Below are 17,998 nucleotides of genomic sequence, written 5' to 3'. Positions count from 1 at the left end.
ATGTGGGTGTGTAAAAAGTTTTTTTTAACTGTATAGCCTGCGTATATAGCTCTTATTTGCAGAAATAATTTCATTTATGTCGAACAAGAGAGGTGGATATTTGCTCAGGATGCAAAAAATGTTGGTGCCAGGCAGGATCCAAACCCCAGAGTGAGAGCGAGATGTGAAAGGCAGAAAGAAAAAAGAAGGCTGAAACAGGGGGAGTCTGCAAGAAAAATTAATTACCTGGTGAATAGTTGCATACTTGAGGGCTGTTCATATGAAATGTGTCCTTTTCTCTCCTTTCGTCACCATTCTCTTGTATTTTTTTGTGAATGTCTGCTCTAATTTAGTGCTAACAATAGAAATCACCTGATTCAATCTCTATTCAACATTTTAGGAAACATAGAGAACACTGAGACACTACTAGTGTAATCTCTGTGCCTATTTTGGTTGTTGTACAAGGCAAAGGGAAAAGGACACAGACACAAACAAACAGGCAGGCTGAAACTGCGACAGGGGCCTAGTGAACCGATGAAAACAACTTACAGTCTGGCAAGAACAAAAACAGGATGCAGGTAACAGGAACAAACAATTGGCAAAACACATGACAGGCAGGTTGGCAAGATACGAGCCCATAGAGAACATGAAGATCTTGACAGTCTGGCAGGGAGCAAGTTGAGCAGGCTGCTATATATGCTGTGAGTTGATTAGGGAAGGAGAAACAAGTGAGGTGGGAGTCAGAGGACTGGGAATGGAAGGAAAGGCAGAGGGCACCTGGTGGATGAAAGGAGAGTGGTAGGTTACACACGAATAATATTTGCAGTGTGAATATCATGTTACCATCTTGTGGGTTGGGTGTGGGTAAGGTGGTTATCCACACACTAAAGTGGTGGCAACATGTTTTCTTCATAACACAGTGCATACAATAAAATCAGTAGATTTATATAATTTGTGGAGTGTCAACATCCATCTATTATCTTTAACCTCTTATCCTGTCAAGGGTTGCAGTTGTGCTGGAACGTCTCCCAGCAGTCATTGCGTGCGAGGCAGGATACACTCTGCACAGATTGCCAGTCTACCACAGGGCCACATATAGAGACAGACAATCATTCACACTCACTATGACACCAACAGGCAATTTTTACTGGAGTCACTAGGTAACCAAACTGCATGTCTTTGGACTGTGGGGGGAAACTGGAGAATCTGAGGAGACTGTCAATGATGACAAACGAATATAATGCTGTATAACAACAAACAAAATTCATTTCACTTTAATGGTGTTGTAGGGAAATTTCCGAACTAGATATCTCAAACTGAAGCAAAATTGCCATACACCACCAGGGAGAAACAGGAATATTTTCCTTTTATCATTTTAATGATTTATTATGTTAAGCTTCAATTTAAATGAAGTTTATTTCCACGAGCGCTGTGAAGTATTTATAGACAGTAATACAACACTACATATTTACAGGTCTATAGCCAAATAAACTGTGGTGTTTTTGATTTGTTTTGAATTATTTCAAACTCCCATCTCCGTGGTAAAATGCACATACACACAGAGACCAACCATCTGCTGCCTTATTTAACCTATTATTAACTTTAGCAATTTGTCGTGACTGCAAAGTGTCACCTTTGCAGTGTGGCCACACAGCAAACGTTTTTGCATGTATGAAGCAAAACTAAAAGCTGGTTGTAATAATTTACTAGACATGCCAGGATTTTACAGACGAAACAATATTTGGGCAATTGCTAAAAAGTGATGAAAAAATTTGGGGACAGCTTTGATTGAGCTTAACTCAGCATGATTTCACTTCTCAAAGACAGTGTGCAACATCTACAGGTTTGCTTCACAGCTAGGAAGCTGTCTAATGGTTGATTTTAAATTTCATTTTTTTCAGTTTTTATCTTTACAGCTATGTAGTTAATTGTTTTGTGACTTTTGCAAATAGATGACTATAATGTATGATGTCAAATAACAATGGGGCCCCATAGTGAAATAAATGTCTTGGTTGTTTAAATTCTAAATGTAAAGCTAGCTGTTTCTACTTTGTTCACATCTTTTTCTAAGCGGATTGGTTCTTGGTTCTAGTTCCATACTTAAAGCAAACAGTCAGTAACAAATATTTTTTTTACAAATGTTTGGCTATGAAACTCATTCTATTCCTGTTTGCCTTCCATGTATTAAGTGATTTATCAGATCCAAAGCTGCGACAGTCAGTCACAGGCAGGAGTGAACAGTTGAAAAGATCGGCTAAAATTTCAGTTCTTGGATATAAAATGGACTTTAAACTTGAGCATACCATTAACAGACTTTGGCAATGTGAGGTTTTGATGAGGATTGTGGACAGAAGGAAACTGTTGGTTCTGCTTTGCTCCATGTTTTGACTCTGTGGGTCACATACTCAATCAGGAGGTGAGAGAAATGTCTGTATACCAAATAGAGCAGACATGAGGGTGGACAGACTGAAGGCTGAAAATAGGGATGTTGCATGAAATAGCTTGCCAGTTTTATTCTGTAGTAGATTGTACAGCAAATCTGGCAAAAATATTATTGCCGTAAAAAGCAAGAAACAAATTGTAGATTACTTCTCTGCTCATCTTCCTAAGACACTGCTCTTCAAAACACTTTCACTGTGTGTCATCTTGAGATATTTCTTACAGTATAACTTTCTGAACAGCCGTATGAGATGTAAGAGTTTATATTTTGTTCATTTCATCATTCTGTCTTTATATTATGCACTTCACCCAACATTTGTGTTGGTGGAAAGATGGGAGTGTAGACTTTTACCATACTCACATTCCTAATTATGCATTATTTTCTCATTTCTGTATGCACATCTTAAAGTCTGACAGTTACAGCCTCGGGGTTTGCTGCTTGCTTAGTTGAGTTTGTCACAGATCCTTCTTTTCTGAGGATAAGTCACAGGTGCTGTGTCTACTTAAAGATGCAGAAATAGTTTTTTGTTTTTTTTTGGATCTTCATATGTATATTTGCTGTCAAAGCCTTGTGTAACCCAAATCTATTGACCAGCTCTGGCAGCTATGCAGATATATTGTGTTTCAGAGTGACGAATTCCCTTCTAACTGATAAGAGATTTTCACTTATACCTACATGACTAATACCTGAAATTGATTATCTGACCATAGCAGAGGGAGAGGGGAGGTTGAAAGCAGAGTGGACTGCTTTTGAAACTTATTTTGTTTAATTTCTCATCTTGTAGTGTTTATGTAAAGTGCCTCATGCAAGGGGGAGGTTTTAAGGTTGGACCCAATAAAGCGCCAGACACTAGTGCTCAGTTTAAGAGGTTTTTTTATGAGAAGATAGTTGGCAAAAGCAGGATGGAGATGTAGTAGCCGTACAACTCACTAGATTGCGCTGTTCTTCAGTCTGTGAGGGAGAATAAACAGGTGAGTTATTCAGCTATGACCTGTGGGATTTATAGCATCTCGCAGCTTGGTAAGGGAACTGAGGAGGTAAATAAACGAGAGTGAGAACCGGTGAAACTGATTACCGGTGATGAGTGAAGAGCTGTGAACATGAAGAGACCAAACAGGAAGTGACTGCAAAATAAAAGCCTGGGGGAAGTGAAGTAAGTGATCATGACACCTCCAGATGGTTTTGGTGGGAACTGGCACTTAATAAAGGTAAATAGAACTAGATTGAAATGAATTGAATTTTAAGCTGCATATTGTAACAATAAGCTTATTATGCTGAATAGCTGCTGTTACTTGAATGCCAAGGCAAGATAAGAGTAGGGAGAAATTACTGGCTGTTCTCCTCAGGGTACTTATACTACAGTAAATCTAAAATATACAGTATTTATTAGTTTAAGCTTATGTGGTAAAGTGGTGTACAACCTGGATGTCAGTAGTCTATCACACGTAGTAGAAAAGGGTGGGAAAAAGCAAAGCTATTTTCAAATATATACAAATGCAAAATACACAGGAAGCTCACAGTTACGTTTGACCTTTTAATTTATTTAGATCAGTGTGTTGTGTAATAGTTTCTATATTAATGTGAAAAAAACATTTTCTGACGCAACATTTTAACCTATTGTTTTGGTTGCAACTTTACTTTGAGGACCTATTGGTACAGGCAGCAAAAACCCCAAACAATGGACACAGACACACAGAAGAAGTTACCAGCAACTAGCTGGTAAACACAGTGGAGAAATCAGCATCATCATGTCCAAAAACAATCCCCTCAGGAGTTTGCTGAGAGCAAGTCACAGCTGAAATGACCGAATATGGGACTCACACACCCACAGTTTGCTAATCATGCTCAGTGTATAAACAAGCCACCTTTTCCCTTATCAACTTAAATGTTTGACAATATATCAGTATGGTGCTAACAGCTGGGTCCAGCTTCAATGGCCAAAGCAATCCAATAATGCAGGTTTAGGTTCTGAATGTGAGCAGTTAATTGCTTAGATTATACTGCACATTATTAATCAGATAATTTCCATGTGCAGCAGTCCTGTGGTTTGAGACTTGACACTAATCACCAGCATTTAAACTCAATAACCTGTGTATATTTTATGTAAATGTATTTTATTTTCAAACCAAGACTCAGGAAAGAGTACAGTTTTAACAGTATTGAGGGTGTGTATCCACTGGGTGTTTTAAATTAGCTTTGCTTTGCTTCAGTGTGAATGGCCATAGAGTCACCGCACTGGATCATCAGGTTCACTCAAGTCACTGGAGATTTGTCATGTGGCCCCTGCCTGAGATACACACAAGTGAAATTAAAAGCAGCTGTAAGAGAAGGGCAAATTAAATCTCTGATTTTTGCAACCTCTGTGGCAGCCTCATCTTTAGCAGTAATGTACTTCACCTAAGGAAGAAAATCGTAGGCCTCCATCAGCACATTCTGTGTTCTACTGCAAATCAGGCAAAGAGACAAACTGAAAAAATCTTCAGCATGTGTGCACACATTCACAAGAAAACTTCCAAGCAGAACAAATACAAATCAGCGTACAAATCAGCACACTCAATCATACAGACTCACTCATAGAAAAAGGAAAATATCACCTCTGAGATGTGGAAAGTGATCCTCTATTATCTTCTGTTTTCCAGCAGTTGACTTGTAAACAACATATAGTTAAATGATGTCAGTGGGAGCTGTGGTGGTGTGAGATATTTATCTGTGCAGCCAAATTTCTTTCACGCTCTGTTTCTCACTTCTCATTTTTCCATGTGAATGTAAGTGGAGTATGACAGAAGTGGATTTGCTGCTGCTGTAGTAGGAAAATAAAATATGATGATTGTGTGTGTGTGTGTTTGACAGTGTGAACTTTAACACTCTACAGGTGATGATCCTGTACTTCCATCCCAGTGTGTTTCGATGTATCCTCCTGCGGTGGGTTCGCCTCCTGGGTTTCGCCATCATGTACGGCACCATTGTCCTCAAACTATACAGGTAGTGTAACCTGAATTTCTAACCTGTAAAAGCTCTGGAAGAAATAAGAACCTCTAAATTATTCCATTGTTTCATGAAAAAAAAACCCACTGAAGTGCAGTGGTAAAAGAAGTACTCTGTAAGTAAAAGTATCATTGTCACAGTGTTGAAATACCCTGTTACGAATAAAATACCTGCAATCCGAATGTGACTTAAATAAAACTACAAGAAACAAACAACAAAAGTAAAGGTACCGTTTCTGCATCACTATTAATTACTGATGAATTTCTTAAATGTTGCAGCATTTAATGATGAAGATTATTCTAACAACTAAATCAAAAAGTATAATATTTACCAGGGAAATGTATTTAAATCACAGTACCAGAAAGTTGAATAGAAATAGCTAAATAGATGATTATAAAAATGAACATACACTAATCAGACATAACATTATGACCACCCACCTAATTTTGAGCAGATCAGCCCCTTTGCTGCCAAAAGTCCACTAGATATTTAAAGGTATGGTGGGGTATCTGGCACCCAGTCATCAGTAGCAGATGCTTGACGTACTTTAAGCTGCAAGGAGGGACCTCTATGGATCAGACTGTTTATTTCAGTACATCCAAAAGATGCTCGGATGGATTGAGGCCTGAAGAAGTCATTGTTGTGTTCCTCAAATCATTCTTGAGCCATTTTTGCAGTGTGGCAGGAGCATTGTCCTGCTAAGAAAATGTCCTCTGCATCAGGAAATATTAGTTCCATGTAGGGGTGAACTTGGTCAGCTACAATGTTTAGTTAGGTGGTATTGTACGGGTCAAAGTAACATCCACATGCATCACAATGTCTTCAGCTTGTCTTCCTCCCATAGTGCATCCTGGTGCCATCCCTTCCCCAAGAGCGACACACAGGCACCTGTCAGTGGTCATACTGTAATGTTATGGCTGAGCAGTGTATACTTTCTACCACTTGTGAATAGAAAACATTAAAATTATTCTTATACCCTCTACTCTTCTATGTTGCCACTGTTTTGCCACTTTATTAGGTAAAGTAAACCTGGTAAACTGCTTCTTAATTGTTTACAGAGGAGGGTCTGAAAAAGAGAAGTATCCAGTAAGTTCTCTGGGTGAAAATCCCTTGTTGATGCGAAGACGTCAGAGTAGAATAGCCAGACTGATTGGAGCTGATAGGAAGGCAACAGTAACTCAAGTATCTACTTGTTAAAACTGAGGTATGCAGAAGAGTATCTCTAAATACTAAATGGCAGACGGGCTACAGCAGCAGAAGATCACACCAGCTACCCCTCCTGTCAGTTAAGAGCAGGAGCTGAGGCTATAATTCACCAAAATTGGACGATAGAAGTTTGGAAAAACCTTATTTGGTGAGTTTCAATTTCTGCTGCATTATGTGGATGGTCAAACTTTGCGTGAAACACATGAAAGCATGGATCCATCCTGCCTTGTATCAATGTTTCAGACTACTGCTGGTGGTGTAATGATGTGGGGGGATATTTTCTTCGTCCCTTAGTACCAACTGAGCACGAGTTAACTGTCACAGCCTACATGAGAATTGTTGCTGACCATGTCCATCCATTTATGACAACATTGTACCCATATTCTGATGGCTAATTCCAGCACAATAACACACCATGTCACATAGCTAAAACAATCTCAAACTGGTTTCTTGAACATGACAGTAAGTTCACTGTACTCAAATGACCACAATCACCGGCTCTTAATCCAATAGAAGCACCTTTATGATGTGGCAGATTGGAAGATTTGCATCATGGATGTGCAGTGACAAATCTGCAGAAACTCTGTGATTCTGTCATGTAAACCAAAGTCTCAAAGGAATATTTGCAGCCCTTTGTTAAATCTATGCCATGAAGAATTAAGGCAATTGTAAAAGAAAACCAACCCAGTATTAGGTGTACCTAATAAAATGGCTGGTAAGTGTATGCTGTCATTGTCTCCTCTCATTCTCTATTTATCTTTTATCCTCATTTTATTATCATCTCCTTTTCTGCACCTCCACTCTTTGTGTCATTTCCTTCTATTCCATTCCACTCTGTGCTCCCCTCCCTACCTCATCTCCTCCTCTGCCCCCTCCTCTCTTCCCATCTTTTATCCTCACCTCTCCTTTCCACCTCTTTGGTCTTCTTTCTTCTCCTCTCCTTTTCTATCTCCTCTCCTTATATTAACTTGCCCTATGAGTTAGCCTTTATCAGTCTCAATAATTCAGCACCCTCTCAAACTGAATACTTGTATACACACATATAGGTTTGCAGTCTTGCCAGTAAGCACATTTTATTTCACATCAGGTCTAGTCTATCTGCGTTTGCCTGCAGAGGTATCTATTCTCACGCAAGCATGCATGCGTGCACACACACAAACACATACACATACACATAATTCCTGCTCTTCAGCTCTGAGCAAGTGTTGCTGAGATTGGAGACGGGGGTCAAAGGGCGGCCAGAGTGTTCCCTTGGCAAAATTACCAATTGGATTTTTTTTCCCCTATAGCACATTGAGTGTGAAGTGTGCCCCGGGGCAAGCTCTTACAGCCGGGTCAATCTGAATATATTAGAAATGAGATGTCACACTCTGGAGACATGACTGTTTTTCTGTGTGCCTTGATATATATATTCCCTTTGCAGAGGCAGAGACAGTATTGTCTTGTGTGCATGCAACAATAACAGTAACTACTGTGCAACTTATGAATAAACTGCATGCATTCTGTGTTATGGAAAGACTCACTCTACACATTAAAAAACTGACAAATTAAAAAAATTCTATGTAGTTTAGATTTCCTCAAGTCCCTTAAATCTTTACCTTTGCTTTTGTACAGTATCTCATTTCTTATTTCTTCTGCCATCTCTTTATTTCATTCTGCAGCACTATAGATACTGTCCTATCAATTGCACTCAAAAACCTAACAAACATGTATGCATTGAATTTACAGTTCCTTTTTCTCTCTGCCCCTTTTTATTCAAGTAGACATGTTAATAAGACCAACAACTGGGGTGACTTGTCAGTGACGGGAGAGCAGCTCTCAACAGGCTCTCTTCCTCCTCTCTTTCCCTCTCCCAGGGTGTTAAAAGTATTCTTGTCCCGTACGGCCCAGAGGACGCCCTACATGACAAGCTGGCGCGTCATGAGATTGCTGGGGGTTATTCTGTTGGTGTTGCTGTGGTTCTTGGTAGCCTGGACCTCTGCCGTGTGCCAGGACCCCGAGATGAATCAGGCCCTTATCACCGCAGGCCTCACCCCAGAGGGGCTGCAGTTCAGCATGTGCCTGCTGGACCGATGGGACTACATGATGGCTGTTGGTGAGTGGGAGTTTAATGGAAATGCTTTGGTACCTACCTATTAACTGTAATGGGCACTGCTTGGGTAGTAAATACAATAAGCAAATAAATAAGGAAATATACAAAGATCAGTTGGAATGCTACAATTTTTGTTTTCTTTGAGGGAGTTAATAAGTAATTAAGGAGTAACTTTGATGTACACTGTGGAGTTTTTGACCACAAGGCGACAACAAGTAAACAAAGATTGAGTGCAAATAAAGCACAATTTAAAATATTTGAACCATCACCTTTATGCTCTCATCTAATCTGTGATAAACAGATTAAATAAATTTAAACTTATAAGACCATTTAGCGATGCCAGTGTTTTACTGCTCTCTGCCTGAGAGTTTTAGACTACAGACCACATTAAGCCGACTGCAATTTCTGTTTTCATACCAAAATGACTTGAGTCCACACCAGGTATTGGAGATGGTTTCTGCAATTACCTCCATCTACACTAAAACACCAGAAAATGTAATTGTCTTCGCACTGGGAATTCACAGAGGACAGATGAGCAGACCTGCCACAAAAACAAACAAAGAAGAAACTATTTCCATTCATAGCAGAATTTCACAGAAGAAGCAGAGGAACATGGAAAGAGCAAAATTGGACCACTTTGTTTGGACATACAAAGAGGTCAGAATTCTTTTAAAAGTAAAATGTTAGTGCCACCATCCTTTTAGTCTGTTTCTACCAAATGACATGAACATTACTTCAATGGTTATGTACTTTGTGTGCTTGGCAACCTTTGCACGCCATCTATAAAAGTTTCAGAAACCGATGGACACAATGTGGTAAAAAGATCTCCAGCCTCATAGAACTGTACCTTTTCCAAATGTATCACCCACAAATCAGTTGTGGGCAGTGCAGCCTGCTCCTATGCATTCTGGGAGCTGATCTTTCTGACAGCAAACAGTTTGGACATAAATAGTGGGGACAGTTTAAATGTGTTAATCTGTGTCTTAAGGCACAATGCACCCAGCATCAGATAGGAAGAAAAAGTTGCTGACAAGGGAATCTTGATCTTGTATAAATGTGAACTAGTCTGCTTTGATACGCTTTATGTAGGAGATAAATAGAGCAGCCCCTTTATGCAGGCCATAAAATGCCACAAAACATGCGGATTGTTTGCCAAAGGACATTATTGTGCTGTAATAGGCCTGTTTATTCATTGCCCTACAGTTGAAGATGCACTTTGAAAAACTGCTGTCCTGAACTCGAGGTTAAATGGATGCAGCTGTGAATTTTGATGATGTTTTTCATTGCTCGATTTAACTTTTCCCACACAAACAGTTCCACGAATGGCACTGTGTGTTATACTAACAATGGGATGCTCTAATAAACAGGATTGAAAACCCTTCTGAGAAACCAGGGCTGCCACAAGCATCAAAGCACAATACCCCAAAAAGGTACAAGGTGTCTTTTGAAAAGTCTTACTTATTTAAACAGCCCTTTACAAAACAAGACTCCATAATTTTCAGAAATAAATGACATTAATTAGGAAACACACTTTGTATCACTGACTAAAATGGTGCACTGTAGTATGGAACGTCAGGACTCATATTAAAGCAAATCATAAGACTTTTAAAGGTGTATTATCAAATCTGTAAAGACTTGAACATGAGTCACAGATTTATACTTGCACAAGCCACACTTTTGCCTGCATTGTTACGTAGTGGTTGCTGTGGACCAGTGTACAGCAGCACACCGAAGGGCTTCTGTGGAGGAAAGCAGGCAAAGCCAAACATGACAGTTATGTGAAAAACAAAATGGTTTCAATAGATTAGTGTCATACAGCACATGTGTAATGTTTTAAATACTTTTGTTCATTATATTAAGCAGGTGTTATAATTCATATACTGTTGCTATTGCACCTTGACATTCCATACTTTAATATGTATTTCATCCAATCCTTCTAACTTCTGCTCTGACCATTTTTTTGTGGCCAAAGCCACACATAGCATAAAACATCAGTGAAGCAGGTTGTAAGAACTAGCTTTTCTTGTGAATTCTTTCTAATGAACCAGTGACAGGTGTGCACACCTTGATATAATAAAACTCACTAATGTTATCGCTGGTTAACACAAAACTGATTTTATTAGCAAAACATTTAGCAAAAAGAAAGATACAGTTTTTCAACCCCTTCTACTTTGATAAGGATTTATAAACAATCCCTAAAATCACCAGAGTTTAAACTGATGCCAAACTATTGCTAATGCTAACATGCATTAAGACTGGGTAGATTGTTGAGAAGTTGCAGGTACTGCCATTTAAGTATCACTTCAGAACCATATGTTCTTGTGTGGGGGTTACAGTCGCTTCCTAATGACAGATTCTTGAAGCAGGAGGCAGTGATGGGCACCTCACTGAAGGCAGTCTGACAGTAGGGGAGACTAATCCTGTTTGGAAAGAGGGTAAAGATGGATCCCTGAGAGATGCTTGGCCAGCCTCTGAAAGCTGACTGGCAGACAGAGAGAGAGAGAGAAGGAAGTGGCAGGGAGAAAAAAAAACAGAGGAGCCTGTGAAGTATGGAGCGTTTAGGGATGTGGGCAGTGATGCAAAGTGTTTTCCAACAACTGAGGGTAGGGTAAACTTGAGAGGAAGACCGCTAGTGAAGGGAGGACAACTAAGGACACTCTGGAGACAGGACAGAGGAAAAGCATCTTCATAGGAAGTGTGGGTGTAGAGATTGGTGACAGCCTTTCACAAACTCAGCACTTTCAATGAATTGAAACACGTGGAGCGTGTGTGTGTGTGTGTGTGTGTGTGTGTGTGTGTGTGTGTGTGTGTGTGTGTGTGTATGTCCACAATGATATTAATTTGTGTGTGCGTACCAAGATAGAAGATAGGAAATGAAGGGGCCCCTGCTGTTCGCTCTGCCAACAAGTGAGAGTGTGCTGGGTCTCTGAGGCCACATTAACACACGCTGTGAACCTGCTCTGGAGGATTTTAACAATGCACAAGCTGCAGTGTATATCATGCTCATGATAATTAATCTAATTGTCTGTGTTTTCTCTTACTTTGTCACAATGCCAACAAGGGAACATGTTTGTTTAAAACTGAATAAATCATCTGATTTTGTTTAGAAATACAAAGCACAATAGAGCTGATAAAACAGTATTGATAATGTCAACAATAAGCAATTAATTTGAATCTGCAATTAATCTGTATTAGCTTGAATTGTTATCCTTTCCCTCTTGCAACCAGCTTTCCATCCATCTTAGTTCAGAGGCTAAGTACCATAATTAGTGATGATTTATAGACTAGGTCTTTTCATGAATATGAATGGATTGTAATTACTGTAAAGACTGCATGGACTCATAAGCCAACACAGTCCTTGGCACAGTTCTTTATGCTATGTGTTGTCTGCAAAACAAACAGAAAACTTCTATTGCATCTAAGGAAAAACCTCTGACTTTGTAATGTTAATTTGAAATTTCACACACAACACATCATAACCTAAAAAAATATGTTGTAAATATGTTGTATTTACAAACATGTTTTTTCTAGCAGCAAAAATTGCTCTTTTTGTTCCACATCAGAGAACAATACTGTAAATGTGCAATATATTAGAAGGCTCTGTGACATAATATCATCTCTCCAAAACACAAAAACCCTAAGGAATCCTCTTCATCACATACAAAATAATTGCTATTGATTTTTGCATCTGGCGTTCTACAGAATTTCATTTCACTGACAATTTAGATGGTAATGAGCCTTACATGCACATATACTCTACTGTGTATACTGAATATTGTTGAAAACAATAAAGAGAGCCAACATTTTACATACATCTTCCCTTGCAAATTGCAGGCAGGCTGTGTGTCCTTGGTGATAGACATTGACAGGGTTATGTCACCTATCAGAGATCTCACTGGGAGAAATCACTGCAAACACTGTGAACTCTTGCTAAATTAGAAACTGCTAAATTAAAAACCCATCAGCACAGGGGTTAAGGATCTTTTGTTGGATTCCCACTCTAATGTGTCGCAACGTTGCTGCTTTTATTTGAAATGCAAGTGAGTGTAAAGCTGAAATGTATAAAGTTATGAGTTTGTTACACAGGGGCGGAGCCACAAATTTTTTTATAGGGATGGCCAGACTTGGGCACAAGCTCAAAATAGGGTGGCACATTTCACTAATCATTTAAAAGGTTTTTAATAATTATTTTAAAATGATTTTTGCAATAATACATGATCTTGTCTACCATTTTTAACTCCAGACATTCATAAACAAATTATAACTTTTGAAACCACATAATGAAACGTTCTCTATTTTTAATAACGCTGATTTAAAGTTTTACAGCAGGTACCTACCATCTGGCAGGGGGTGGCACCTGGGGTGTCCAGTCAGATTTTGAGGGCCAGTGCCAATCCAGCGGTTGTTACACCAGAGGAAAATGTGTCATCAATCATCAAGACAAGTTTCATTCACTTACAATAATTGCCAAGTACATCAAATTAGGTCATTTATTAATCATAACATGTTTCATCCACATCCATAAAACCCACACACACTTTCTTGTGAAGTTGTTAGTCCAATGTTCTAGAGGAATTGCCGTTGCCAAAAACTGCTGTTATTTCAGACATGTCTGAACTTACCGTGAACCAACAACCCATCCTTGGGCTCACCTCTTCTGTCTAGTCATGATGCAAAGGCTTAGGGCTTATGGGAAATGGTGTTCTTGAAGGATACTACGAAACAAAGTACTCGATAAACAACTCTAAATTTTGTTATAAAATCAGTTTTTTAGAAGTTTAGGTTGTGGCTCGAGTATGACCTTGATCCTCCTTTGAGCCAAACCGAAAAAAAGTGTCTAATGAAATAGTAAAAATGTGTTTAATGGTCTAACCTAACAATGCAGTACTACTTTATGTAGTTCACTTACTTTTGCGTTTTTATTTCCTGACATAATGTTAATGCTAATTTGTTAATGTTTAAACAAATGGGTGATTTTGCCTTACACAGTCTTTAGACACTAAATCAATTCTGAATTTTACTTTTTAAGATACATTTTTGGAGAATTTTTTCTTTGAGCAGATAAGAACGTTGATACAACTTTTATGTCAGGAAGGGATTAATTAATTTACTAATTTAGCGTAAAGACTGGAAAGACAGAGAAAGACTGACCCAGGACTGTATGTGTGTTAAAGTGCACTGTTTTTTATGTCTCATTATTTCTAATAATGAAAAAGAAGTTAAAGAAGTTACGGACAATAACAAATGGAAATCTAAAAATACTCTAATCATCTCTGTGACCTTCTTGTTAACTGTCCCATTTGTTTTTTAAGCGGAGTTCCTGTTCCTGCTGTGGGGAGTCTACCTGTGCTACGCTGTCCGCACCATACCCTCAGCTTTCCACGAGCCACGTTACATGGCTGTGGCTATCTACAATGAGCTGCTCATATCTGCCATTTTCCACATCATCAGGTAGGTGAGAAAAAGAGCTGGAATGCATGAACAGTGAGTACAAGAAAGTGATGTTTGGTCCGAAGGGAATGGCAAAAATGTTGTCCTGTGAAAATACAGAATAGAAGACGTAGCAGCAGCAGCTCCACTGCTCCCTGTCTGTCTCCAGTGTAGACAGACAGGAAGCAGGGGAACTGTTGCTGCTCTGCTGTTGTGTGCCTGCTTTGCCTAATCTTACTCCAAAGTTTGGAAAGCAGGCCTCAAGATTGTTTAATCATTTGTTTTTTTGGATTTTCAGGCGGCCTTTTATTTGCATTTATGCATATGCTGCATGAAAGTCAACTTGCAATCTGACTGCAATGAATAGAACATCAATTTATCCTATAATACATGTTGCACAACACCCTTGAATAAAGTTGCAGTTGGATTGTTTTGAAAAAGAAAACTCTGCTTTGTTTATCACATCTAGGATGTAGGAGCTTGTAGGAGGTTGTTGTAAATTAAGCTGTGAATATATGAATCGGCGCCTGTAAAATCTGCTCAACTCAGTGTACTTTGAGTTACAACTATACTTATTTCCAGACATGCTGGTTTTTAATATGCTTATGTTTGAAAAAAAAAAACAGCAGCATTGGAAGGAGTTGAGCCTAAACTTTAACAAGAGTCCTTAACCACATACTATTTTATCAGTCCATTGCAGTGGAAATAAAACTGGTCAGATGTTTTGATAGAGCACCCACGAGGAGCCTTGGGCAAAAAATTAAATTTATCACACTTTCTCCAATAAAACTGTTCATAATTGAATATTCTTTAATTTAGGCAGTAGTCTACTGTGGCCAGTGGCATGAAAAGGAAAAGATCAAATCCTTTCAATCTATTCAGAAACTTAAAACGTCCAGTGGCTACTATACTTTCATCAGTCTGCAGCTGTGGTCAAGAGATATGGCTGGACTTGTGGATTTGTGATGTGATGTACAGTATGTATAAGTGTGTGTAATGGTTGGTGTAGGGGTGATAAAAAACACACGTTCTATGGTTTTGGATGTCTAATATAAATCATGTGTCAATGTAATGACAAAGGACAAATTACCTTTTAGGAAGAGGTCATTTAGCAAAAAGAAACGTCCTGTTACGGTCCATGTTTTCTTGCCCTTTCTGTCCTCAGGTCATGATTTCACACAATTTCTGCCCTCAGTCTACACTCACACCTGCTTACACTCTGTTGATTGCTCTGCTTCTCCTCTCGGCTTCCTGTTACAATTAGGCTCTCTCTCTCTCTCTCTCTCTCTCTCTCTCTCTCTTAGTTTGTGGCCAGATCCTCTCCTGTTTGAAATTGTGGCTGTGCTCATGTCCAGCCTTCCTAGTTTCCCTTTGGTTGCTTGTGTTTGTTTTCTCACACTTTTCCGCTTGTCATGTTCCTGTTTAGTTATTGATTTGGCTAATGTTTGCTTTGCCATATATTGACTTTTTTTGGCCTTATACATCTACTTAGTTTTAAGTAGTTATAATTAAAGCCTTTTAATTTATTACACTCCCTGCCTTTTTTTGTCATTGGGTCTGACATCATCAGTCATTTGGAGATGACTGGCAACAGATGTTAAACAAACCTTGACGTTTCAGTTCAGAAAGGTTTGGCAGCATCTTCAAAAATCGGATTATATCATCATTAAATCTACTTAAAGTAGTGTGAGGAACTTTTTTATAATGTTTTTATTTACTTTGTTTATGCACAGTATTGCCCAGCCTTACTCTAAGTATTTCACAAGTATTTCATGCTGCTACAAAGTACGGTGTCTTTCCACACGCAGTAATCAGCATGGTACGTCCCACATAATTGTCTAGTTTTGTCGTGGTGTCTGGTTTTGATTGGCTGTGAAATGTTGTTGTCGCAGCCTTGTTAGAATCCATTTTAGTTTTTTTGAGCTCTGACAATAATTGGAGCAATCACCTGTTCAGTTGCTTGTGAATATACAGTAATACTACAATAACAGTAATGATGACATGAAGGGCATAAAGGAAACCACAGGCTACCAAGTCACTGCTGTGAGCTTCAACATAGATTTGTCTGGACTGAGGCAGTTATGACAGAAATGGGACGCAGCTCATTTTGTGCAAAATTATTTGATTATTTGATGTGATTATTTGGTGATAGACAACATTATCTCTTTTCTGTTCTGTAAAGTTCTCTAAAAAGTTTTTAAAATGTGACTTTATCCTGCCCTATAGATTCGCAAGCGCTGATCAGGCCGATGGAAAAATATACGCTGCTAAGTTTTATAAGCACTTTAGCAAAAATCAATTTTAAAGTCATTAGGCTGCCAGTGAAGGGCAGCAAGGATATACAAAATCACACCAGTCTAGAATGTAGAATCTGTATATCTGCATTTGGGTTTACATGATCGTCTATGATGCTCTTCTGAAGATGTACAATCAAGTGTAACTATATCAAATTACAATACTACAATATTTTAACTGCAAACGTCCTGGTACTGTAGCAGTGCAAGTAAATGTATGAGGGGGAGATGTGTGTCGCCTTAGTGACTGAAGGGCTCAGCAAAACCTCTATTTATTCCTTTACCGTGACCAATTTAAGACATCCTCTGTGTGAGAAGGGTCTCTGGCTGCACTTGAATCACTGACTGTGGGATTAGACTGTGTTTGGCTTGTAATGGTTATAATCAATAGCGACCCAAAACTCTGAGTTTCCCAGAGCAAAATAAGTGATAATGACTAGAGAAGCAGAGAGAGAATCATACATTCAAAGGTTTAGGTGAGAGATCACATACCTAAAAACTTCATGACACACTCATAGGCTTCACTTGATGCACCAATATATGCAAACTAAACAGAGTATAAATAACAACAAACATGCCCTGTATTTATACAGTAGGTGTTCATTACAACATTGATCAGTGACTTTGAGGGGGTATAAAAAGTATAAAAATAGGTACAAGGTATAAAAAGTGTACCTTCCCCTCAACTAAAATAACTTCACAACCCTCTAAATCAGGTTTAGGTGAACATATCTTTCTTAAACTCTAAAGATGGATTCTCCAAAAGAGCAAACTGATTCAATAAAGTGTTATAATTTTCACACAGTTTTGCTCCCATGCTACTGTTTACAGTTAGGTTTTTATGAAACGGAGATTGCCTCAGGGTTGCGGTATATTTCTTTTTGTTCTCCTCGACCAGAGATTCAGTAACGGCTGCTTTTAATGTTGGTGTTTGTGCGTGTGTCTGAGAATATTTCACAGACACACAAAGTGCCAGTTCAAACAGCTTTCAAATACTCTTTGATAAAGTGCTGGTGAGTGAAAATAAAGTCTCCTGTTGTTTTTCTGCAGGTTTTCTCTGGTGCAGGGGCTGCACCCTGACTGGATGCTCATGTTGTTCTTTGCTCACACACATTTGACTGTGACTGTGACTCTCGGGCTGCTGCTCATTCCAAAGGTAACACTTTGTACATGTATCTCATGAACCACATCAGTTATTAGTTTACTTGCCGTAAAATTTTGAGTCAGTTATACTTAACGTGGGTATTCCCAGGCAAAAAAACTTTCTGAGGTTTAAAGAGAGAACTGTCATCCAGTGTTGGACAAAGCATGCTGCTTTTTTGTAAGGGAGTACTGCCTACGCTGTAACATCTGGACTCGTAATCATTTCATATATTTCATATATTTATCAGCCACAGGTGAAAACATAATTAGTACCTTTCCTGTTGATAGTCACAATTGATTTAACTAATAATACTTTGACTTTATTGTTTTCACAAATTTGTATTTTTCCATTGTTGTGTGAGTATTTGAGTATTTGATACCAAGGAATTCAAGGTGTTGCCTTTGCTCCACTACTGTGGACTTAATTCT

The 17,998-nt window shown here is 38.7% G+C and overlaps 1 protein-coding gene across 1 annotated transcript in view; it reads left to right on the top strand.

Moving 5' to 3' along the window:
- The window catches only part of gpr158b (G protein-coupled receptor 158b), a 60,241-nt gene that overhangs the window by 34,307 nt on the left and 7,936 nt on the right, over positions 1-17,998 (top strand). Inside the window, exons 6-9 of the mRNA XM_067474928.1 lie at positions 5,292-5,401; positions 8,467-8,705; positions 14,015-14,153; positions 17,477-17,582. Of these exons, the coding sequence (XP_067331029.1) occupies positions 5,292-5,401; positions 8,467-8,705; positions 14,015-14,153; positions 17,477-17,582 (594 nt within the window). The remainder of the gene's footprint in view (positions 1-5,291; positions 5,402-8,466; positions 8,706-14,014; positions 14,154-17,476; positions 17,583-17,998) is intronic.

Source organism: Channa argus, chromosome 14 (assembly GCF_033026475.1).
Source record: "Channa argus isolate prfri chromosome 14, Channa argus male v1.0, whole genome shotgun sequence".
Taxonomy (NCBI): domain Eukaryota; kingdom Metazoa; phylum Chordata; class Actinopteri; order Anabantiformes; family Channidae; genus Channa; species Channa argus.
This window is presented reverse-complemented; position numbering and strand designations above follow the sequence as displayed.